The sequence below is a fragment of the Panthera leo genome, chromosome E2 (assembly GCF_018350215.1).
Source record: "Panthera leo isolate Ple1 chromosome E2, P.leo_Ple1_pat1.1, whole genome shotgun sequence".
NCBI classification, from domain to species: domain Eukaryota; kingdom Metazoa; phylum Chordata; class Mammalia; order Carnivora; family Felidae; genus Panthera; species Panthera leo.
The window spans coordinates 17,259,178-17,285,681 of record NC_056693.1 but is presented as its reverse complement, the minus strand read 5'-3'; the positions used below and the strand labels follow the sequence as shown (position 1 = coordinate 17,285,681).

The 26,504-nt window shown below is 37.0% G+C and overlaps 1 protein-coding gene across 7 annotated transcripts; it reads right to left on the bottom strand.

The window, feature by feature from the left end:
• Window positions 1-644: 644 nt before the first annotated feature.
• Window positions 645-26,504, bottom strand: ZNF382 (zinc finger protein 382). Of its 7 annotated transcripts, none has more exons than XM_042920108.1 (5): window positions 26,418-26,504; window positions 23,693-23,766; window positions 20,086-20,212; window positions 19,718-19,813; window positions 645-2,139 (listed from the first exon to the last, which is right to left on the bottom strand). In XM_042920108.1, the coding sequence occupies exons 2-5, from the start codon at window positions 23,699-23,701 to the stop codon at window positions 719-721; spliced, it is 1,653 nt and encodes a 550-aa protein (XP_042776042.1). In that variant the 5' UTR covers window positions 23,702-23,766; window positions 26,418-26,504; the 3' UTR covers window positions 645-718. The 7 variants fall into 7 exon arrangements, with proteins under 7 accessions (XP_042776042.1, XP_042776043.1, XP_042776047.1 ...); XM_042920109.1 differs by having other exon boundaries at window positions 26,423-26,504; XM_042920113.1 differs by having other exon boundaries at window positions 20,086-20,237; window positions 26,414-26,499.

Here is a 26,504-nt window from a genome sequence, read left to right as displayed (position 1 = left end):
CACTATTTATTATGATCCTAAGCTGTAAACAATGAAAAAGTCCACAGCAGTAGTTGGATAAACTGTGATTTAATCATATGATGGAATTCTATATAGAATGGAAATAAATGAACTTCTGCCACATGCACTAATGATGAGTTTTAGAGACATAATGAGGAATGAAACAAGCCATATACAGAATATATGATGTATAACCCAATTTATATAAAGAGAATACATGATGTATAATCCAATTTATATAAAGGTTCATAATATGCAAAACCTAATTTATAATGTTAGAAGTCATAACTGGTAAATTTTGAGGAAGTAACAACTAATTTTTACTTCATATTTGCAATGAGAAATACAGTTCACACTTCCTTTCTTTTAAAACACTTCTGATCACAGTGTGGTCCATGGACCACTGGCAGAACTGTTTATTACTGGGTCACAAGAATATATGTACTGAAATTGAAAATAAGCAATTTTAAATGTTCGTAGAAACTTGACAGAGGAAGTTTATGCCTGGTGAATCTAATAATAAAAAATTTAGGGTTGTATTTTCAATGACTTTTGTCATTAGTCATTCTTTTTGTGTTTTATAGGCTCACAAACAATAGGCAAATATGTGGTATAGTACCTTAAACTGTTATATACCAATATACTTGCAAGCAACACCATGTACTATTTTATTTAAAGTTTACTATTACTTTAAGGTTTGACAAAAAAGTCGTATCCTTTACTGAATTCCCATGGTTTCTACCTTGTGAGTTTTCTGATGTACAATGAGGTTTGACTTACAACTGAAGAACTTCCCACATTCTTTACATTCATATGGTTTCTCTCCTGTGTGAGTTTTCTGGTGGCGAATGAGGTTTGATTTCCTACTAAAGGCTTTCCCACACTGAGGACATCCATTGGATTTCTCTCCTGTATGTATCCTCTGATGAACAGTGAGGATTGCCTTCTGGCGGAAGGACTTCCCACATTCATTACAAATATAGGGTTTTTCCCCGGTATGAATTCTTTGATGGAGAGTGAGGGTTGTCTTTTGGCAGAAGGACTTCCCACATTCATTGCAAATATAGGGTTTCTCTCCTGTGTGAGTTCTCTGATGTACAGTGAGGGTTGTCTTCTGGATAAATGCCTTCCCACATTCATTACATTGATATGGTTTCTCTCCTGTGTGAGTTCTCTGATGATCAATGAGGTATGACTTCTTTCTAAAAGCACTTCCACACTGAGTACATTCATAGGCTTTCTCCCCTGTATGTGTTTTGTGATGTCTAGTGAGAGTTGCCTTCTGGCGGAAGGACTTCCCACAATCCATACAGATATAGGGTTTCCCCTCTATATGTGTTTTCTCATGAAGAGTGAGGGCTGTTTTTTGACGGAAGGCTTTTCCACATTGATTGCAAACATAAGGTTTCTCACCTGTGTGAATTCGTTGATGTTCAATGAGATATGACTTCCTTCTAAAGCTGTTCCCACAGTAAGGACACTGAAAGGGTTTCTCTTCTGTTTGAGATCTCTGATGCATGATAAAAATGGACTTCCTGCAGAGGAACTTCCCATATTTGCTGTATGTATGGGGTTTCTTCTCAATAAGGGTTTGTGAATGGACACTGAGATTTGACTTTTCAATTAGGGCTATTCCATCTTTATTGTATTCAAGGGATTTTTCTCCTCTGTGAGCCCTAGTATGTGTAAATAACATTCCTTTCATAAGGAAGGATTTTTCACATTCATTATGATCTAATGATTGCTCTGGAGTTTGATCCTTCTGATGTTGAATAAGCTCTTGTTTACCACTCACACTCCTTTCTGTTTGTTTATAGAGATTCACTGTAGTATGAATTTTCTCATTCTTAGAATTGAGGAGTGATTTCTCCCATCCATTACTCTCACCAAACTTCTCTCTTCCAGGGCTTATATTTCTACTGACTAATTCTGAAATATTTTTAAAAACCTTTCCATCAGGCTTATATTCACATAGTGCTGTTTTTGAAATAATACGGTTCTTGCCTATAGTAAGTGTTTTCCCAAAAATATTACTTCTTTCCTTAATTAGTCTTTTGTGGTTGAATATGACTGATCTAGAATGCCTGTCTTGGTATTCTTTGAACTTCACTAAAACATCTTCAGCTTTCCCATCTTCTTCTAGAAAAGAATACAATTAACAACACTGTAAGTCTTCACATAAATGTTATGGATTGAAAGTATATACAAACAACCTATTGAGTGACTGTATGCCTCACTATTGTGGTCTACAGAAAGGCCAAAATAAATTACCTCTTGATAGGGAAAATTTATATGACATAAACCAAATCCTGCCATACTGTTAAAATGTGGAAAAATTGGCGTAAGAAAAGAACACTCATGGGGCACCTGGGTGGCTTAGTCGGTTAGGTGTCAGACTCTTGATTTTGGCTCAGGTGGTGATCTCACAGTTGTGAGTTGTGCACACTGGCAGTGGAGAGCCTGCTTGGGATTCTTTCTCTCTGCCCTTCCCCTGCCCGCCCCCCCAACATTCCTTTCTCTCAAAATAAAATAAAAAGAACACTCAAATTTTTGGCATATTATAAATACAATACCTGCATTAAGCAGGTATAATAAACACAAGGATAAGTAAACAGAAGACAAAGGATGATGAAAATGACACTGTTCTTGAAATGGGCAGATTCACAAATAATGGTGTGAGCTTATCAAGGGTACTAACCAGTGATCAAGAAAAATGTTCAGTTAGAGATGAAAGCCTAAATATTTATTCCCTTATGCCTAAATAAGTATTATAAAATACTTCCATTTGTTTCTTCCTCTCTTGCAAATGACTTTTCTCAAGCACTTATTTCCTAGTGTTGAGAGGAACACTAGGCCCTAACTCTCCACACAACTTATTTTCTCTTGAACGGGAAGACTTTGGGAAATGTATTTCCATTAGGAATTGTAAAATAAACCAGAGGACAAAGCATACTTGAAATGTGAATATAATCACCATTGTATGCTGACTGCTGCTGCCAGAATGTTTATTATACTAAATTCTCCTGACCATCAATTCTAACTTTTCCTCCTTTCATTTGCTGAATTGTTTTTTCAGTTTTCAGGAAGGATGAGTTCAAGTTTTCCTCCCAATGCAGTAACATACCTTAACTCCACTACTCCCTATGGGGGATACGAATGACTGGATTCTTCAACTGTATGCTTATAATGCTGACTTACCCTCACTATCATTTTTCTTATAAAATTTTGGCTATATCTTATTATTGTTACCTTACTACCACCCACGTCTAGTAGGGTAATTTTATTTATTTATTTTTTTTTAATTTTTTTTTTCAACGTTTTTTATTTATTTTTGGGACAGAGAGAGACAGAGCATGAACGGGGGAGGGGCAGAGAGAGAGGGAGACACAGAATCTGAAACAGGCTCCAGGCTCCGAGCCATCAGCCCAGAGCCTGACGCGGGGCTCGAACTCACGGACCGCGAGATCGTGACCTGGCTGAAGTCGGACGCTTAACCGACTGCGCCACCCAGGCGCCCCGAGTAGGGTAATTTTATTTTTTTTTTTTTTTTTTTTTTTTTTTTTTTTTTCTTTTTTATTTATTTTTGGGACAGAGAGAGACAGAGCATGAACGGGGGAGGGGCAGAGAGAGAGGGAGACACAGAATCGGAAACAGGCTCCAGGCTCCGAGCCATCAGCCCAGAGCCTGACGCGGGGCTCGAACTCACGGACCGCGAGATCGTGACCTGGCTGAAGTCGGCCGCTTAACCGACTGCGCCACCCAGGCGCCCCCCGAGTAGGGTAATTTTAAATATGGATTCATTTTACCCGTGACTTGCATCTTATTTACAAATAGCCCTTAACTGGTAACTGCCCAAGTATCCATCAAAAGGTAAATGGTAATATTGTATCATGTATGTATAAAATGGAATACTATTCAGCAATAAAAAAGGAAAAACACCTAGTGATACACAATGACAAAACAGATGAATCTCAAACATTTTTCAGAGTGAAAGCTTTATGCGAAAGAGTATATATTATACAATTCCATTCATGTGTAATTCTAGAACACACTGAAACTAATCTGTATTAGTAACTGGAGTTATATCATCTTCCTGAGAACCTCAACCACCATCAGGGACATGCTACTATCCAATTTATCCAAAAACCTTCATATATTATTTCTATCCTTTAATGTCTAATTTGTCTGAAATTAGATTATAATTATAGTGTGGACCATCCATTTAAAGAAATCTTTTAGGGGCACCTTGGTGGCTCAGTTAAGTGTCCGACTTCCGCTCAGGTCATGATCTCACAGCTCGTGAGTTCAAGCCCTGCATCGGGCTCTGTGCCAACAGCTCAGAGCCTGGAGCCTGATTCATACTCTGTGTCTCCCTCTCTGTCCCTCACCCACTCATGCTCTGTCTCTTTCTCTCTCAAAAATAAATAAACATTAAAAAAATTTAAAGAAATCTTTTAACAACCTGCTATTTTAATATGAATATTATATGTAAAATGCTCCATTTGATAATATTGCCTTGCCGACTAAAACTTATGATCTTGGAAGTCAATATTTTATTGACTAATTTCTGACTATACATTAACACATGGTTATCTGAGATAAAGGGATGTGATCTTGGCATGTATATTTAAAAGAACTTAATCATTAAATGATTTCTGAATGGACGAGAAAGATGTTTTTCTTGCATGGTATCAAAGAGTCAGGTAACTATTGAATAGCTAGCCTCTGTTACAAGCTACAGTAAGGAAAAGTAAAAGAGAGAAACTTATTTGAGGGAATTGTTAATCAGATGGGGAAAGAAGTTTGATCATACCAGAGGATGCATCTGTTTACAGTTTACATACATAAGTAGAATATGAATGCAGCAAAAAAGGAATTGACATGGTCTGGAGTAGTCAAGGAACATCTCATGGAGGAAGTGAAACTTGATCTTTTAACTGAATGATATAGTAAAGAATATAACTTTGCCCAAAGAGACATCTGACATTTGCCTTTGGCTTCTGGGAAGTAATCTCTAAGCCCTTGGAATATGTATTTGTTTGCCTGGGAAGCTTTGGCCAGCCAGAAAGTAACAATGTAATTTAGGGTGAGGTCTTTGAGCCACACCAACATTGTGATTTAGGGTGGGGGTTTTAGGTCACACAGTATTAGCTCGACTTCTTAAGGGGCTGAAAACTGAGATGGGCTACATGTATTGTTAATCATGCCTATGTGATGGAGCCCCAGTATGAACTCTGGACAATGGGCTCAGGTGAAGCTTCCCTGGTTGGCAATATTCTGTACATATTGTCACACCAGCAAGGTAATGCTGTCTGTGACTCCATAGAGAGAGGTTTACCAGAAGCTTCATGTTTGGTACTTTCCTGGATTCTGCCCTTTATGTCTGGATGATTCTAATCTATACTTTTTTCCTCTGTGATAAACCGTAACTGTGAGTACTATGGCTTTTAGTAAGGTCTGTGAGTCCTTATAGCATACTGTTTATATTAGCAGTAGTCTTGGGGACCCCCAAACTTATAGTTGGTGTCAGAAGTAAGGTGGTCTTGTGTGTTCTACTGTACCCTCTAACTTTGTAGTTGGATAACTGCAAGTATCTATATGGGTATATAGCAGCTGTCATATAATGAAAAGTCCAGTTGTGAGGAATGAAATCAATTGTATGGAGTATATCTGGGAGACTAGAACAAAGAGAGATGAGCAAGAGTTCTCAGTCACAGAGGGAAATAAATTTGGAATGATCAGATGGGATATTCTTCTATCAGCCCTTGAAAAAGAAGGGATTTAAATTTCATATAATAAGTAATTTCTTTTTGGCATATTGACAATATAAACTGAAAGAAGTAGGTAAAAATGATGGCAAATCCAAATAGTAATTACAGAAGTTACCGAAATAATATGCTCTCATTTTGGAAGAGGTCAGTAGCAAATGAGGATATGAGAGGATGTAAAGATATTTCACAAAGTGAAATAACACAAATTGTGGAGAGATCAAGTGTAGCAGAGGTGATGGAATCAACCTGATACTACAAGAGACTGACTATGGGGAAAAAAGGATAGAGAAATAAGTAAGGATAAGGTAAACATAAGGACTATTATTTATGCTATATCAATAACCAAAAGGATGAGATAACTGTTGTTGTATTGCTATAGGCAGATGAAAATAGATACTAGAGTTCAGGTGGCAGAAGTGGGCTGAAAATATGTATTTGAAAGCCATTCACATAAAACAAGAAAATCACAACTTGAGAATGGATCAGATTATTATAGCTGATAGGACTTTTACAAAGGCAAGAACTGAGGATGAAGAAAGATCCTTAAAGGATAACAACAAGAGACCAGTGAAATAAAATCCATTTATCAACAAATATTTATTTTCCCAGGCAATAAGGGGGAAGAAAAGCAATGAAGATGTGAAAAGGCACCTGGGAAATATGTTAAGAATGAGTTAGTGTTTTTCACCCAAATCAAGGTGGGTAGGTATCAGGAATCTGAGCGCTATGATATGGAATACAGAGACTTATTGGAAAGAAATTTATTGAAAAGAAGTGATACTAAACTATCACCTAGGTCCAAAGCATATTGATTTTGAAATTTGATGGCAGGTGTCATGGTGAGAATAGGATATGAGCCTGAGCACAAGAAACAGTTAAGACATTGCACAGGGAAAGAAAGGAAAGAATATGAAAACTAAGAGGAAGATAAATATTAGACAATGATTTCTCTTTTTGTGGAGAGATTTAAGAATGCCTATAAATAGAAGACTAAACAAAGGAAAGAGGACTAAAATGTTAAAGACATGAAAAACAAGCAGAAAGGCCTAAACCAGCAGTTCCCGAAGTGTGACATGGATCTTAGTACGTGAGATCCTTATGCAGGAGAATTTGGGAAGGTAGTCCACAAAATCAAAACTCTTTTGTTAATAACAACAACCTTGTCTTTTAAAGGTGGGTGTCTCATTTGTACTTATGGAATTTTAATTTATGAAGGTGGCTGAGTGATGACATAGGCTAATCTCATTGGAAGGAGATTTTCATTACATTTCCTTAGAGGAGAGGGCACACCATGCCTTGTAGGGCCACATAGAGGAGCAGCAGGCTTGGTCAGGACACAGAAAGGAGAGAGGGGAAAGCCTATGCCAGAGCCTTTTGTGGGACCTGCTTGCATGGGAAAGGCAAGGCAGGGTAGGAGAAACAGTTTAGGATTAGCTTTTTAGAGTAGTGTTGGAGGCTATGCGTCCGTAGTTGTATGGTACCTAGTCCTAGGTGATTTAGGACACAGGAAATGTTGGCTCGGTGTGTGAGAGTTAGATAAAGCACATGGTTGAGGGGATGGACTTGGGATTGGTTGGTTTTTATATAAAATGTAGGCTCACCAACAGGTGGTTTACCATCCCTACGAAATCAGCCAGCTCTAGGAGGGGCAATCTCTCCCCAGCCAGCAAGGCCCTCCAAAGTTTCAAAATATCATAAAATATAGAAGATAAAAAAATGATTGATACAGTGGGTAAAATGCAGGCACATCAACATAACACTGGCACCAATCTATAAGAGTAACAACTACATTTCTAATTCATAGGGAAAAAGTTTCATGTAAGACTGTTCTTAATAGAGCAGGAGAAAAAATCACTTTTATTAGATCTCCACCCTCGAGTACACATATTTTCAATATTCTGTGTGATAGTTAAAGAAGTATGCATAAGGCACTTCTGTTGCATATCAAATTATAATATATTTTGTAAGGAAAAGTGACGGTGTAATTATTTGAGCTGAGAACTGAAAACAGGGGCCTACCCCTGCCATCCCACTGTATCCAAAAAAAATGTTCCTGTGAAATATTTCATAAGTTGAGATGGCATAAAGTGAAGAAGCAGTTACCATTAACTTATATGGGAAAACTCTTAAGTGTTCCCAGATCTGAAAAATAACCTGTCTTTGGCTTTTCTGACACATCTTGTTAATGGATGTGTAAAATAAATTGAGATAAAGCAAAGATGCTCACAGACCATAGTTCAAAGCTATGGTAGCTTGATGCTGTGAAGCTGAGTGCAATTCCTGGGAAGGAGCTTAGCAGTGCCTTTATAGCTAGTTCACTGCAAAACAAGCACTGAAAGCTGGTTTTGCATTTCACCTTTTTTTGTAAAAGCAAAAATCATCTTTGGATTTCTTTTGGTTAGTGAAAACAGGTACGAATGGAGGTCTCTAGTAAAAACAAAGTGGCATAACACAAACTTTCAAAAAACAGGGTATCTATCTTTTTGTGGAATAGCATTTTTACTTCAGTAAAACTATTATTCAGATGTGGGTATCTGGTAGACATTTTCTTGAACAATGTGAGCCTATCAATTCAAGGGAAAACATGTGCCAATATTTGTTACCAATGATAAAATCCAAGCTTTCAAGTAAAGGGTGTTATGTTGGAAAGCATTATTTGCTACTGTGAGCTTGTCAGCTTCCCAACAGACTTTTCTGATGACGTTGGTGATGATATTAACACATGTGGGTTATGGGTTTTTTCAAGTAATATTGTATATGAGAATATGTCAAAATTTGGAAAATGTTCTGTTAGTGAACTGTTACTTTCCAAATGACTAATACATAATATTATCAAAAAATGCCTGGGTAAAATATCCATTTAAATAGACCACTGGGGGGAACCTGGGTGGCTCAGTCGGTTGAGTGTCTGACTTTTCCTCAGGTCACGATCTCTTGGTTTGTGAGTTCGAGCCCCACATTGGGCTCTGTGCTGACAGCTTGGGGCCTGGAGCCTGCTTCGGATTCTGTGGCTCCCTCTCTCTCTGCCCCTCCCCTGCTCATGCTCTGTCTCTCTCTGTCTCTCAATAATAAATAAACGTTAAAAAAAAATTTTTTTAAATAGACCATCGGATTTTACATAACAGTCTACAAAAGTACATTGCTATGGTTTCAGATTCTGTATTGCAACTAATTGTTTAGGAACTACCAATTGTTACATTTGGGTGTGGTATTAATGAAGAATATCCATGACAATCTAAGAAGGCTTTTTAAATATTTTCTTTCAAACTACATATAATGCATGAAGGAAGGTTTTCTTCATATTTTCAAAATCAAACAACATTTTGCAACAAATGGAATGCAGAATCAGATGTGAAAATCAGCTGTTTATTAAGCAAGATATTAAATAAATTTTAATTATGTAACAATTCCACTTTTGTCAGTATTTTTTTTCTTTTGGGAAATAGTTATTTTTTGTAAAAATATGATTTTATGTCAACATGCAATGAGTTTATTATTTTTATATTGTATTAAAATGAATTAGTAAATGAGTGGTGAAAAATATTTAATTTCTAATAGGGTACACACACACATATGCACAAAATTCTTTTAATCCTTAATAATTTAAAAATATTAACAAGTCCCAAAACTAAAAAGCTTGAGAAACTGCTCAACTAGACATCCAGATTCTGGTAATGGCAAAGAAGTTTGTATCAAAACAACCTTCCAGCTGGTATGATAAACTGTGGACCAACTGTAAAAGACCAATTTGTTTTGGAAAGCACCTCTAACGAGTGATCAAAAGGAGGCAAAAACTTAAGTGGATATAACATTTGAAAAGGAAGAAACCACACTTCATAAGATCTACATTTATCCAGATATTCCATTGTGGGCCCTGGTAGTTTATGCAGCACCCAGGGGATAGATTTCTGGGGGAAAGTAGGAGTCATCCTGTGCAGAAAAATCTGAGATCAAGTTCGGAGTCACTAGAGTGGCTATAAATTGAGGACAAAATCTGAGAATGGAGAAGTCATTCTGAGAATGGAGAAGTCATAGAAGGAGAACCCCAAAGATAGTATAAACCCCTCCTCAAAACCTTGGTTAACTGCATCTTCAGGGCAAGACTGCAAGAAGCACAAAGGGAAAAGAAAGCTGGAACACTGAAAGAACTGATTACAGATTTCAGCAGCTATTTACCTTTGGGAAAAAAGGGTTGGTTTTTTTTAACATTTTTTAAAAATTTATTTATTTTCAGAGACAGAGCAGGAGCGGGGGAGGAACAGAGAGAGAGAGGGAGACACAGAATCTGAAGCACACTCCGGGCTCTGAGCCCGAAGTGGGTCTCAAATCCACGAACCATGAGATTGTGACCTGAGCCAAAGTCGGACGCTCAACTGACTGAGTCACCCAGGAACCCCTGGAAAAACAGTTTTTAATTCTGGTCCTGTGCCAAGTCCGAGGAATCTGGTGAGAGGAACCTTTGGTCTTTATACTGAAACCCCAGAATGACCATGTATAAGAGCAAAGGCTGCATCCCAGCACTAAGAGAAACAGCATAAAGCTAAAGGCAAAATTGAAACTGAAATAGAAATCCTCTAAAAAACTTAAAAGCAATCTTAAAAAGGAATCAACATGAGCCACCAGTAACTTAACTGCCTTCCAAGTGAAATCTCAACAATCTTCAGAGGCAGAAAAAGAATCCAGTATCTTGACAACATATTATCTACAAGGTTTTCCTGAGAAGAAACAGGAAATGTGATGAAGAGAAGATAAAAACCAGTTAATAGAATCACACTGATATATGTCCCCTATGTTGAAATTACAAGGTAAGGAATTTAAAATAACCATGATAAATATGTTTACAAAATCTACAAGAAAAGATAGAAATATGGGTGAAGAGATGGAGAGTTCAGGAGAGATAAGGATATGCAAACTTTAAAAACCTCATATCTTAAATACAAAATTCATTGGATGGGTTTAACAGCATAGAACATAGAGAATGAAGAATCAGTAAAGTGAAAGTCTGATTAACAGAAATAACCCAAATCATAAAATCGTTTTAACTCCTTAATAAACTCTACAGAGGATAGGTTAAAATTATTTAAAATATAATCAAGAACAGAGCAGAAAAATAATCATAGAAATGTTGGCCAAAATTTCTTCAAATTTGCTCTAAAACAAGAACTCAGTGAATGTGCTAAATTCACTTACTAGTTCTAACAGTTCGTTTTAGATTCCTTAGGATTTATTATGTACACAAGCATGTCATGTACAAATGAAGATAGTTCCCTCTTTTTTTAAAAAATTGTTCTAATTGGTAGCCTTTTGGCTTCTTTTTCTTGCCTTATTGTACTGATTGTGTCTAGCACAATGTTTAATAGAAGCAGTGATAGTGGGCATCTTTTCTGGTTTTGATCTTAGAAGAAAAGCATTCAGGCTTTCTACACTGCATGTGATACTGGCTATAAGATTTTCAAAGATACCCTTTATGAAGCTGAGGAAATTCCCTTTGGTTGCTAATCTGGTCTAAGGCTTCATAATAGTAACTGAATTTAATGATTTTCCCATGTCTACTGATGCTCCTTAAATTTTTTTTTTCTAGTTACATTAAGTGGCAGCTTAGATCCTTGGTTTTAGACCCCTTTTCACTTTTATATGGTGAATTACATAGATTGATTTTTAAATACCAAATCATCTTTGCTTTCCTGGGATAAGCTCTTTTTAGTCCTAAGGTTTTATCCTTTTAAAATATTGCTAGATTCTGTTTTATAATATTTATTATATATATAATATTTTATTATAGATTTTTTTCTAGCTTCATGGAGGATGTTGGTGTTTAGTTTTTTATTCTTATAGTGCCTTTGGTTGTAAATAATGTTGGCCTTATAAAATGAGTTGGGAAGTGTTCTCTCCTATTTATTGACATGAAATTGTAGACTCTCTAATTGTCCTTTTAATGTCTGTAGGATCTGTAGTGGTGCAGCTTCTGTAATTTTTTTGTTTGTTTGTTTATTTTTGAGAGAGAGAGACAGAGCATGAGCAGGGGACGGGTAGGGAGAAAGGAAGACACAGAATCCAAAGCAGGCTCCAGGCTCTGAGCTGTCAGCACAGAGCCCAACGCGGGGCTCGAACTTGTGACATGAGATCATGACCTGAACTGAAATCAGATGCTTAACCAACTGAGCCACCCAGGTGCCCCACAGCCTCTGTAATTTTTAATTAGTGACTGTGTCTTCTATTTTTTATTAGTACATATAGCTATGGTTTATTAGTTTTATCAATTATTTTAATGAATCAGCTTTTGTCTTCACTCATTTTCTCTATTCTACTTCTGTTATGTAATTCATTGATTTTTGCTTTGGTCTTCATTTTTTCCATTTTACTAGCTTTTTTTTTTTTTAAGTTTATTTATTTAAGTAATCTCTACACCTAACATGGGGCTTGAACTCGTGACCCTGAGATCAAGACTCACAAGCTCTTCCAAATGAGCTAGCCAGGCACCCCTCCTTTTACTAACTTTTGAGTTTAATTTTTTTCTTTTTTTAGCTACTTAGGGTGGCATCTTAGATCCTGGATGTAAATGGATAAAAAAAAAATAATAATAATAAAGGGGGCACCTGGGTGGCTCAGTTGGTTGAATGTCTGACTCTTGATCTCAGCTCAGATCATGACCTCACCATTTGTGAGTTCAAGCCCCACGTTGGGCTCTCTGCTGTTGGCACAGAGCCCACTTGGGATCCTCTGTCTCCCTTTCTCTCTGTCCCTCACCTTTTCTTTCTCTCTCTCTCAAAAATAAATAAACATTTTTTAAAAAGGATAAAAAAAATGTTAATGCTGCTTTAGATACATCCCATAAATTTTGATATTTTGCTTGAACTATCATTCAGTTCAAAACATTTTCCAATTTACTTTAGGATTTCTTCTCTGATTCATGGGTTATTTGGAAATGTAGTGATTAATTTTCTAATATTTGGGAAATTTAGAAATACGGTGTTTTTTAATTGAAGTATAATTGACACACATTATATTAATGAATTATAGTTGACCCTTGAACAATGTGGGGTTGGTGCCTCACACAGATGAAAATCCATAAATAACATCTGACTTCCCAAAAACTTAACTGCCAATAGCCTACTATTGACCTGAAGCCTAATAACATTAACAGTCAGCACATATTTTGTATGTCACATATATTATGTACTGTATTCTTACAATAAAGTAAGCTAGAAAAAAGAAAATGTTACTAAGAAAACCATAAGGAAAATATATTTACAGTACAGAACTGTATTTATTTTAAAAATCCATGTGTAAGTGGGCCTGCTTAATTCAAATCTGTCTTTTTCAATACACAAATGTAATTCTGTTGTGGTCAGAATCCATATTATGATTCCGTTTTTTTTCAATTCATTGATACTCATTTTATAACCCAGAATATAGGGTCTATCTTGGTGACTATTCCATGTAAAATATTCTATAAAGATGAACTAGAGGAGCACCTAGGTGGCTAAGTCAGTTAAGCATCCAACTTCAGCTCAGGTCATGATCTCACTGTTCGTTGAGTTTGAGCCCCATGTCGGGCTCTGTACTGATAGCTCAGAGCCTGGAGCTCCTTCAGATACTGTGTCTTCCTCTCTCTCTGCCCCACCCCTGCTCATGCTCTGTCTCTCTCTCAAAAATAAACATTAAAAAAAAATAAAATAAGAATGGGGCGCCTGGGTGGCTTAGTTGGTTGGCGTCTAACTTCGGCTCAGGTCATGATCTCTCAGTTTGTGAGTTCAAGCCCCACATCCGGCTCTGTGCTGACAGCTCATAGCCTGGAGCCTGCTTTGGATTCTGTGTCTCCCTCTCTTTCTGCCCCTCCCCCACTCACACTCTGTCTCTGTCTCAAAAATAAATAAAACATTAAAAAAATGATGAACTAGATACAAATGATTGATAGTGTTTTCAAGCATTCCATAGCTTTATTGTTTTCTTTGTTCTCTTGATTACTGAGAGAGAAGAGGTGTTTATATCTCAAGCTATAATTATAATGCTCTTTTCAGTTCTGTCACTTTTGTTTCATGTATTTCATGCATTCTCAATGGGGGTTTCTCCTAAGGGAGCAAAATTATTCTGGGGAAATGAAAAAAAGTTTCTTAAATATTATAATAGTTTGTGGCCCTTCAAACAGCAACAGAACATAGAGTATGTTATTAAAATTTAATGGGGGCAATTAGAAAAAGAGTCTAAAAAGACTCCTTAGGGAGTGATAATGATAAAAAGCTGAGAAACACTGATGTATTTTGAAGCTCTGTTAGGATTGTTATGACTTCTGATGAAGTGTCTCTCTTTATCACCATAATATTCTGTGTTCTGAAATATACTTGGATGTATAGCCACTCCCGTTTTGTTATGCTTTGTGTTTGCATATGTAACAGGGTCTCATTCTATTTTTGAAGTCTTACTGCTGACAACTTCCTAGACCCACTCTTTTTTCTCCTCTTGTTCCACACCTGGGCAAGCCAATAGGAGAGCTTGCATGTTCTTTCTGTTGGTGCTGGCAGGAAGTTTAAACTATGCAATCACTAGCCCACATGTAGAATCCTCACGACCTACTCCCCAACCACAATAAACACAAAAGCCAGACACTCCCCCTTGCACTCTCAAGCCATTTTAGGACCAGTCTGGGAACCTTCCCTGTTCTTCCCAGAAAGCCTCATTAAATTATGTCAGATTTCAATCCTGACATGAAGTCAAATTTTAGGTGAGTGGGGTGGGGTGTTGATCTCATCCTCAAATGGAGCAACCACAGACAATATGATATATACTTTTTCATCTTTTTATGTTATACCTTCCTGTGTCTTTTTATTTAATTTTTAAAATACATATCACATAGCTGGGTCTTCCTTTTCACTTCAGATATTAAATAGTCATTTTTAGGTATTGCATTTGTTTGTTATTTCTATGTTTGCTCTCTTGCCTTATGTTCATTTCCGCTTTACATCCTTGATGATATTGAGGTCATTTATAATGGCTATTTTAGCATCCTTGTCTGCAAATTCCACCACCCCTGATTTTATTTACTTGTTGTTGTTTTCTATTGACTGATTCCCCCCCGCCTTGTCTATAGGTCCTATTTTCCTACTTCTTCATATATTTAATAATGTTTGATTGGACATCAGGCATTATCAATTTAATGTTGCTGAGTTTGAGATATGGTTATATTTTCATGAAGTATTGCTCTTTAAATGGCATTCTGAGGCAGCCATAGAGTTGTAGCACTAGGATCTCCCTTCAGAAAAGAACTTGCCATTGATGTGCAAGAAGTAGTTACCTGACAGCCTGCAACTGTTAGCATCTTCAGGATGCTCTTCATATGATGAATCAAACCACAGTTTCCCCAGGAGGTGCCCATCCAAAGACTGAACACTGAGGCGGTACTAGAGGCTGCCTATTTCTCTCCGTGGCAGACTCCTCAGATGGATAGGAGACCAGCTAGGTCTCTAGGTCTCTAGAGACCTAGGTCTCTTTGCTTCAGACCAGCTAGGTCTGAAGCTAGGTTGACACTTTGTCAAGTCTGCACAATGATCTGAGGTTCTCCCTGTCCAATCCTGTTAGCCTCTCCCCCTTTCCTTCCATAGGTGCCAGATCCATATCATGATCTAATGGTTTCCTATATTTAATCTTACTTTCTTCTCCTTTATCTTCCATAGATGTACCTCTAGGAAATTTTTACATTCCTAACTCTATCTCAGCATCTCCATCCTAGAGGACCCAAGAGACACATAGCAATTATTTTTGGATTGGTTTAATCCTTTTGATGCTTTTGTTTAAGCACTTTTATGGCAAATCTTGCAAAATCTTTAACCTATGCCTAATATAACCCCATTTATCAAGGGGTGGCCTTTCTATGTTTCTATCTAAAGTCCTATGTATCAACAAGTTCTCTCCATTCTGGCTAGAGGAAAATAAAATGATTCTTGGTGCAGTAGGCTATGGCAATTGTTCATCTTACAACACTATGGTAATTGTATTTTCCTTAGAACACGTCTTTGTTTAGTCTCATAGGGTTTCACCTATACACGTGCAGACTTACATTCAGCCAAAGACTCAAAGAGAACCTTTTCCATATTTGGGGAACTCTTTTTCTGCATAGCTCACTTCTTTTGGGAAGTATGTCCTGGAAATTTTAGCAACCTCAATCTCCTTGAATGCCCATGTCAGTCCCCTCAAGTCAGTAAAATTGTCAGGTTCTTTTTGGATTCCTCTCTCTGTACTGCAGTCTGGAAGTTGCCTTCAGATGAAAGCCTGGAATGAGGTAGGGCTCATCTCATTTGTTTCTCTTCTCTCAGGAATCCAGGCCTGTGCTGCCTGTTGTTCAATATCTGAAAATAGTTTTGTCCAGTTTTCTTGTTGTTTCCTGTAGGAGTGTAATTCCAGACTCTGTTACTTGCTCAGGGCTGGAAGCAGAAGTCTTGAATTATAAAAATGCAGGCCCAAATGGCTTAATAATGATTTTCATCAAACATTTAAGGAAGCGGTAATACCAGCATAACAAAAATTCTATAAGAAAATAGATGAAGAGGGAACACCCCTTGTCTTTTTGATATTGCTGACACAATTCTGATTTTTTCAAGGACATTACAAGAAAACTACAGACCACTATCCTTGGTAAAATCATGCATAAAAACTTACTAAAAAATTAACAAACCAATTTTAGTTATCTAGAAGAAGGATAATACATCTTGTCCAACTGGGGTTCATCCCAAGAATCCAAATTTAATTTTGTTTAATATTTAAATTATTTAATGTAATACATATAGTAACAGATTAAAGGAGAAACATCGTATGATCATCTTAACAGATGCAGAAAAAGCATGTTAAAATCAACATTCATAATTAAACTTATCAAAAACGAGGAAAAGAACTTCCAGAATTTAATAAAGAGCACTTATGAAAAGCCTACAGTTAATATTAGGATGAAGAATGAAATATTAAGTGTCTTCCTAATAAATTTAGTGAACTGATAAGAAACTCACTCTCACCACTTCTATTCAACATTGTACTGTAGATCCTAGTCAGTACAACAGAGTAAGAAAAAGAAATGAAAGCAATAAAATATACAAATGTAGAAGTGGAATATCTTTTTTCTAGAAGACATATTTTGTGTGTAAAAAACGAAAGATATATACTAAAACAAAGAACAATGGCAACAACAATAAAACTTAATAAGTAGAATACAATACAATAAGTAGAAGTATGCAAAATCAATATATAAAGATCAACTGGGGATGCATATTTTAACAACAAACTGGAAAAAGAAATTTCAAATATCCTACTATTTACAATGGCATTAAAATATTAAAAGATTAGATATAATGAAATATGTATTAGACCTCTATACTAAAAATAATAAAACATTGCTTACAAGAAGTAGAGAAGGTAATTAAAATAGAAAAATATAGTATAGTCATGGACTGGAAGACTCAATATTGCTAAGATGTTAATTCTCACCAATAAAAATTCTATTACCTTTGTTTAAAGAAATCAAGAAGTTGATTCTAAAATGTATTTGAAAAAGAAAATGACCTAGAATAGCCAAAAGAATTTTTAAAAGAATAAAGTTAGAAGACTTACTATGACTTCAAGACTTATTAGAAAGTTCCAACAATCAAAGACCAGGTAGTATTGGCAATAAGACTTAAAAGATAGCAAAGGAAAGAACAGTCTAAAAATAGGCTGACACAAATACAATCAATTTTTTATAAGATCACCAGAGCAATTTAATTCAATGTAGCACATGATGGGAGAAACTGTTATCTATATGAAAGAAAACAGACCCTTAATCTTACCTCACATCATAAACCAAACTTAACATGAGATGGGCGACAGAATTAATAAAAATAGCAAAATATTCATAACATTTTTAAAAGAAAAGACAGAAACTATCATCACAACCTAGTGGATCTCAAATATTTGAGAGGTCAAAGAAGTAAGTATAAAAGAAAATAATGATACACTGGATTTCATCAGAGTTAACAGTGTGTGCTTATTAAAAGACATAACAGACCTGAGGAAATATTCACCATACATATATCAAACAAAAGACTTCTATCCAGAATATGTAAAGAATTCCTACTACTTGAGGGAAAAATATACTACCCAATAAAAATGGGTAAAACATTTGAATAGGTACCTCTGAAGAAGATAAAAAAAACACTTGAAAAAGTTCTCAACATCAATGGTCACAAGGGATATCTAAATTAAAACTGCAAAGATATACTACTATAACCTTCAGTCTGACCAAAATGCAAATACTGATAACATCAAATGCAGAAGAGAATATGGGACAATCAAAATTCTCATACATTTTTGGTAAAAGTTTAAAATGGTACAGTAACTTATAAAAACTGGCAGTTTCTAAAAAAGTAAAATATACACTTGCCTAATGAATGAGTGATACCACCTGCTACATGTTTCCTGAGGGGAAATAAAAACATATCCACAAAAAGATGTTTACAAGAATGTTCACAGTAGTTTTATTCATAACAGCCCCAAACTGGAACATTTCGAATATCTATGAACAGGAGATATATAAACAAACTGGTATATTCACACAACTGAATACTATTAAATAAACTACTTATTTACGCAAAAATACGTATATATCTCTCACATATTAAGCTGAGTTAAAGTAGATATGAAAAAGGTCTAGGATAGACAAAACTATGCTGGTAGAAATCATAAGTGTGATTGTCCTAATGGGAGGGGCTGACTTGGAAGAGGCCTGAAGGAACTTAATGGGTTAATGGAAATGTACTTTATATTGGGTGTGACATACATGGGTTTATGCTTCTGTCAGAACTCAAAGGACTTCACACTTAAGATCTCCATGTACAGTATACTTACAAAACATGGAGTAGATTCTTGGTAAGGAAATAGCAGTCTCTAAAAACATAAGGCAAACAAAGAAATAGCAGTCTCTATAAACATAAGGCAGACAAGGAAAGAACTTACATGAGGAGTGATATTCACAGCTAAAATTTAGATTTTAGACACACTGAAGTCAGTCATGTATAGGCATGTCAAAGATCTCAGGCCTTTAAAAACAGATCCCTAATAAGATGGCTACTATTAAAACAACAACAACAACAAAAACAACCCCAAACAGAAAATAACAGGTGTTGGTGAGGACGTGGAGAAACCGGAACCCTTGTGCATCGTTACTGGGAATGTAAAAATGGTGTAGCCACTATGGAAAACAGTATGGCAGTTCCTCAAAACGTTAAACACAGAATTATTGTATATTCCAGAAATTCTACTTTTCTTTTAATTGTTTGTTAATGTTTTTTTTTAAAAATGCTTTATTTAAAATGTTTTGTTTAAAATTGTTTTTTATAACTAAAAAAGCTGAAAGCAAAGACTCAGATATTTGTACACTCATGTTCATAGCATAGCAGCATTGTTTATAGTAGCCAAAAGGTAGAAGTAACTCAAGTGTCCATTGGATAAGCAAAAAATAATATATACAATGGAATATTTCAGCCTTAAAGGAAGGAGATTCTGATATACTACAACATGGGTAGACCTTGAGGACATTATGTTAAATGAAAAAAGCTAATCACAAAAACGACAAATACCACATGCATAACTCCACTTATATGAGGTACCTATGAATAGTTAAATTCATAGAAACAGAAATTAGAAAGGTGGTTGCCAGCAGCTAGGGGGAGGAGGTAATGGGGAGTTATTTTTTAATGAGTACCGAGTTTCAGTCCTACAAGATGAAAAGAGTTCTGGAGATGGATGGTGGTGATAGCTGCACAATGTCAATGTACTTAATGCCACTGAACTATATGCTTAAAAATGGCTAAGATAATAAGTTTTTAGTTCTGTGTATTTTGCCACAATTAGAAAAAATAGATCCCTAAAAACATTCAAAGGTGCTAACTACCTGAGTCCACTGGATTTTATCTGTACAGACTCACCAAGGTAGCTCTGACTTGGAAAAATTCTCTCTGTTGTCCATAGTTCTTCTCCTTGTTCCAACTTACGGATCATATCGGGCTTAGTCATGTGAAACCCTGATAATAAAAAATGAGACTTGGTCTAAGCTGCTTGGGCTTCAAAACTATTGAAGGAAGAGAAAGATATAGCTCTAAGGTGACAGACAAGGCACACATTAACATCTTAGCAAAGTTAATACCTTGCACTGGGCAAGTGTGGACATAATCACACTGGCTCCTAATAAAAAAGGATTCATCACCTCTGATCTCTGAAATTCAAAGCTCCATATGTTTCAAAAATTCTTGAAAGGAGATGTATGAGATTGAAAGATTCAAGGAATTTTTCTTACCAACAGAGATGAGGTGGCAATAATTTTCCAACATGACATCCCTGTAGAGGGTCTTCTGAGCAGGATCCAGCTGCTGCCACTCCTCCTGGGTGAAGTCCACAGTCACATCCTTGAATGACACTGATCCCTGCAAGGGCAGACTCTAGTTCATCCTAAAGTGATTGGAACTAGTGAGAACTAGATATTGGAAACCACGTTCAGTGGTCAGACTAGTTTTCTTATTTTATCTTTTGTATTGTAGAAAATTCTCTGTGATAATACAGTCTGTATTTACTTACTATCTCATGCTAAAAATATATAAGATCATACTATTTACCTTGAATGTGACTGGTTGCTTGGTGGATCAAAATGAATAAAGCCCTGGCCTTGCTCATGAGAAGTTACAGGCTAAGTGAGAGGCATACATATAAATACATACACCCAACAGATATTACAGATGTGATGACAGGAAGATGTACAAGGGAAAATGCTACAAAGTAAAGAAAAATTTTATTTTGTATACCAAAGCTTCACTGAGGACATCAAAATTTTGTACTCATAATGAATTTGTCTTATACAGGGTACCACCTTTTAAAATTCATGGGGAGAATCATTGTTGCACTATATACTAATTTGGATGTAAATTTAAAAAAATAAAAATAAAATTAAAATTATAGCAGCACTATCAACAATAGCCAAAGTATGGAAAGAGTCCAAATGTCCATTGATGGATGAATGGATAAAGAAGATATGCTATATATATATATACAATGGAGCATTACTCAGCAATCAAATGAATGAAATCTTGCCATTTGCAACTACGTGGATGGTACTGGAGGGTATTATGCCAAGTGAAATTAGTCAGTCAGAGAAAGACAAATATCATATGATTTCACTCATATGAGGACTTTAAGATACAAAACAGATGAACATAAGGGAAGGGAAATAAAAATAATATAAAAACAGGGAGGGGGACAAAACATGAGACTCATAAATATGGAGAACAAACTGAGGGTTATGGGAGGGGTTGTGGGAGAAGGGATGGGCTAAATGGGTAAGGGGCACTAAGGAATCTACTCCTGAAATCATTGATGCACTATATACGAATTTGGATATAAATTTAAAAAAATGAAAAATAAAATTAAAAAAATCAATATGTAACTGCAATATGAAAAATCAGTTGTATTTATATGAAATGAAATCAATTATACAAAGTAAAATATAACAAAATAAAATTAAAAGTCATTAAATACCTAATAATTAATCTAAAAAAATTCACAGGGGGAGGAAAACCAATTAGTAAGCTGAGGAAATAGCAAAAGGCACAGTATGTTAGGAAAGAGTCTTGGAACTCTAAGAAGAAAAAGGTATATGGAGTTAGGTAGTGGGCATGTTTATCTAATAATACTGGATTTTTTCTGGGGTACATGGCTGGCTAATCAGAGGAGTGTGTGACTCTTGGGTCTCAGGGTCATGAATTCAAGCCCTACATTGGGTTTAGAGATTACTTAAATAAAAATTTAAAAACTTAAAAAAATACTGGATTTTTTCCCTACATATTAGGGGTCTTAAAAATGTACTGAACACACTCCTAACATATTTATATTTATTTATAAATCATCAGTCAGCATTAATGGCAATCCACATCTGCTCTTGGATGTAATTTGTTGGTATTTTCCTCCCTTTCAATATACTGTCTTGTACATTCCATTGTAATGCATACCCCACTTTGCTTGTTCTGCTGCTTTCAGAGTATGAAGAAATGTTAAGCAGTACATATATTATTTGATAAAATTTGTACTTCAGAGGCAATACCCTTGAAGACTAGAGAAGGCTTGAGATGTGTTGGGTGGGAAAGACAATTAAGTAACCATTGTTGGTGATTTCCTAGATTAAGGTGGTATTAGTTGTCTAGAGAGGGGAAAACTGTTTAGTACATAAGGGGTTGCAACAAAATTGGTCATAAATTGGTTGTAGAGTAGAAAAAAGAGGCATAGCTCTTGAGTTACCTGCATAGGCAAGTGGTTAGGTGCTGAGACTAAGAAATAGAAAACACAAGAACAAATAAGCTAGACCAAAGGAGGTAATGAGGTAGGCCTTGGAAATGTACTTGAAGTGTCTATGGGACATTCAGGTGATCATGACTTTTGGAGACTGGATATATGGTTCTGACACTCTGGATAGAGGTCTAGGATGGAGAGAAGTGTTTGAGAGTCACTAGAATTAGATCAGTGTTACCTTTATGTGGATCTGTGCACAGAGAAAAAGAGACAGTGAAGAGAAGAGAACTGATTGACATCTGGGGAAAACCAGTATTTTGAAGATGGGTAGATAAAGAGGAATTTTCTGAAAGACCTGAAAACACGAAAAAGTACCCCCTTTGATTCAAAGTAGAATATTAACTTTTTTTTTTTTTAAGTTTATTTGTTTTTTTGAGAGGGAGAGCATTGCATGCATGAGCATAAGCTGGGCAGGGGCTGAGAGAGAGGGAGAGACAGAATCCCAAGCAGGCTCCATGCCTGGGGCTCAATCTCACAAACCAAACCATGAGATCATGACCTGAGCTGAAACTAACAGACACTTAACTGACTGAGCTATTCAGGTGCCCCTCAAAGTAGAATAGTTCAAGAATGGACTTTTTATCCTCCTCCACTCCCATATAAAAAATTAGAAGAAACTAAAGAAATAAGAATAAATCTGTAACAGCATTGAAATACTTGAAAGGTTTTCACTGGCAGCCCACAGTTTGTAGGAACTGGATAAAATAGACAGGATCAGAGAGGGAGAATGCAAAAACCTCAGGTTTAAAAAAAAGTTTATTTATTTATTTTGAGAGAGAGAGAGAGAACAGGGGGCGGGCAGGGGCAGAAGGAAGGGAAAAAGAGTATCCCAAGCAGGCTCTATACAATGTGGGGCTTGATCTCATGATCTCACGGTTCATGAGATCACGACCTGAGCTGAAATCAAGAGTCAAACGCTTAACTGACTGAGCCACCTACAGGCACCCAAAATCTCAGTTTTCTGTACAAGCTTGCAAGCAATCTCTATCTTGGAAACCTCACAAAACATCTTACCACAAACTAATAATGTCATTTACCAACTCTACCTCCCATTGTATCATTGCAAAACCTAGGTCAGTAGTGATGATCAAGGTTTTTCCATGTCTGCTCCTTGACCCCTCACAACTTAGATCTCAAATCAGTATCTAGATAAGATTCATTAAAGTAATATTTCCATTTTAAATCAAAATAATACATCTTTCAAGCAGTACTTTTGTGAGAAGCTTAAGAAAGGAGATGATGAATGATATATCAAGTTAATATGTAAACATGGGCTACAACTAGAAGGTACATGTGGGGAAGGCTTACATTTATATGGCTGGAATAAGAAAAACTGGGAACAGGGCTGCAACTAGGTGGGGCGGGTGAGGAACATAGGGTGCAAAATTTAGGGATGCACAGGCCCTGAGAATACTCCTTACATTTTGCGCCTAGGCCACTTGCTTGCCCTACTGGAGACCAGTTTCATGGAAGCAAATGCCAACATCCAGGAAATTTAAGGATTGGGAAGCAATGTTCATATAACCTGAAAACAACTTATTTCATAAAGAGAGGAAACATCATCTCACCTGAGGCATGGCTTTGAGATTTGCAAGAGATGAACCTTCTCTTTTGAGCCCTTCTTATGGAAAAGGGAAGAGTCCTGAGAAGGCAGAGATGGGAGGATACAAAGAGCCATGTGAAACCATATTTGACTTAGATCTCCCAGAAAATTCAGTTAAATCTGTATCACTTTTCACTGCTTCAGCTCACTCTCATGTATCCACGATGGAGGTTAGTGGGAAAAAGGACAAATCTTGCTCCCTCACCACCAGAAACCTAGTCTCTTTGTGAATTAGAATGGATCTAGGCGGTCTGTTGTAGCTGGAGAGGGAACATTGTGCTTTTCCCTTTGCAGCTCTACCTTCCACCTCCTATGGAAGACAGCTTTACCATCTACTTCCAAATAGTTCTTCATGGACTTTCTACCAATTTACACTGTTACTATCAGCACGTGAAAATACCTCTCCACACCCTGATGAATGCAGTTAACATTTTTAATCTCTGCCTATCAGATATATATTGTAGTTCTTGTTTACATATTTTTTATTATGGGAGAATAAGCTCCTTTTACTTCTTTTCTGTGATGGCATCTTCTTATATAATGTCTAATTTTTTAATGTTTATTTACTTTTGAGACAGAGAGAGACAGAGCATGAACGGGGGGAGGGTCAGAGAGAGAGGGAGACACAGAATCTGAAGTAGGCTCCAGGCTCCAAGCTGTCAGCACAGAGCCTGACGCGGGGCTCAAACTCACAGACTGTGAGATCATGACCTGAGCCGAAGTCAGACGCTTAACCGACTGAACCACCCAGGTGCCCCTATAATGTCTATTTTTTTGTGTGTGTGTGTGTTTTTTTTTAATTTTTTTTTAACGTTTATTTATTTTTGAGACAGAGAGAGACAGAGCATGAACAGGGGAGGGGCAGAGAGAGAGGGAGACACAGAATCGGAAGCAGGCTCTAGGCTCTGAGCTATCAGCCCAGAGCCCGACGCGGGGCTCGAACTCACAGACCGTGAGATCGTGACCTGAGCTGAAGTCGGACGCCCAACCGACTGAGCCACCCAGGCGCCCCTTTTGTGTGTGTTTTAATTTCCTAGTTGGTTGATATTATCATTTTTTATTTAGTAAATTAGCTATTTTAAATTGAAAATAATTTTCTTAGTTGCTCATATGACTATTAAAGTGTTCTTACCTTGTGAAGATTTTTTCCTTGAATGTTTTCTTGTTTAGCAATACTACCTATTATATAATCCATATTTTTTCAGTGGATATAAAATGCCATCTATATCATATAATACATATCCCTATATGCTTGAGAATATCTGAACTTTAATTTCCTCTACTTAATCTTTACTGACTCACCAGTATCATACTACTTAATAAGCATAATTACTGAAAATTCACTTATTTATTATTAATTTACTGACAGCTAATTTAAGTATTAACTATTGAACAACACTTTTTAGTAGTACAAGTATGGAACTAGAAAAGACATTAATCTTTTCACTCTGCAGTCTTCCTAGGGAGAGGATGATACCATGCTGAATGAAGTCTGAAGTACTGACTGCCACAGTGAATATTTTAATTAGCAAACTATTTTAATTATTATAACGAGAGGTGGCCTTGTCGTTAAAAGTATACCAAATACTTTTTATTATCTTGGAATGCCTGAAGAAGCCACTGACTCTGCCACTGATTTCATCCAGAAGCTGGAAACCTCACTCATATATCAGTGTTGAGAGTGTTAGTTATGGGCAAAAGTTTTTTGTTTTATTCCTGCTTGCTTATTCATGGAACACTGTTAATTTCAACTCATTGGTTTTAGTTCGTGTAGTGTTTCCCTGTAATGAATTTTACCATGTAGGAAATGAAATCTTACCTCTTCCTTTCCAATACTTATACCTCTATTTGCTAAATTGCTATTGAGTTACAATTTTGGAGGCAGGTTTAATGACCATGATTCAGATAATCAAATCTTAAACACCCAACTAGACAGTAGTCCTGAAGAGTTTCCCAATCACAAAAACATCACAAATAATAACAGTAGGTTGCAAACACATGCATGGTTACATTCAATCAAACTTACTTCTGAAAACCATCTCACGGTACCCATCTATCATATACAACCTCAGACAGCACATTACATAATTCCAGGCAAAGTCTCAAAATCACTTTCGCTTCTCCATAGTCACCTACAGCCTCAGACACGCTCACACCTAGTCTAAAATGAGACACACAAGTAGGGAACCCCAGGCAGCAACAGGACTCCGTCCACTTTTCACACACAATCGGTCGCAACATCTCACAGAGTAGCACGCACCCCAACGCAGCAGGTTGAGCACAGGCGGCCGCCTCAATTCGGTGCACACGCGCGCGCACACACACAGACACACACACACAGACACACACACACACACACACAGCGCCGGCTGTCTGAGGCCCCACTCCCAACGCAGAGCTTCCTTGGGGTCAAAACAGACAAAATCCGCCCCCGCGCGGAGCTCGCTCCAGGTCAAACTCGATTGTCACCCTCAGGGTCACGCCCACGGACCACGCCCGAGGCCCCGCTCTCACAGATCCAAGTGTCTGGTTGCCGTGGGCTCGGCTCCGGTTCCCTCCTCAGAATTACCAGGCCCAGCTTGGACTCCCGGTTTCCTCCCTGGCCTCCCCACTGGGACCCGCTCCCTAGTCTGCCCTCTTGGCCCGAGCTCGGGGTTCCCGCCTCCTCAGAGCCCCTAGGACCTACCAACCTCACCCCCGGCCAAGGATCAGTCGTCTGCGCCTGCGCACTCCCGCGTGGGCTGGAGCTCCCAGGAGTCTACGGGGCTGCGCTCTAG

Coding starts and splice junctions, on each gene's coding strand:
- ZNF382 (XM_042920108.1), bottom strand. Junction 19,814..20,085: donor TTGCCACCTCATCTCTGTTG/GTAAGAAAAATT, acceptor TTTTATTATCAG/GGTTTCACATGACTAAGCCC. Junction 2,140..19,717: donor TCCAAGTCAGAGCTACCTTG/GTGAGTCTGTAC, acceptor ATTCTTTTCTAG/AAGAAGATGGGAAAGCTGAA.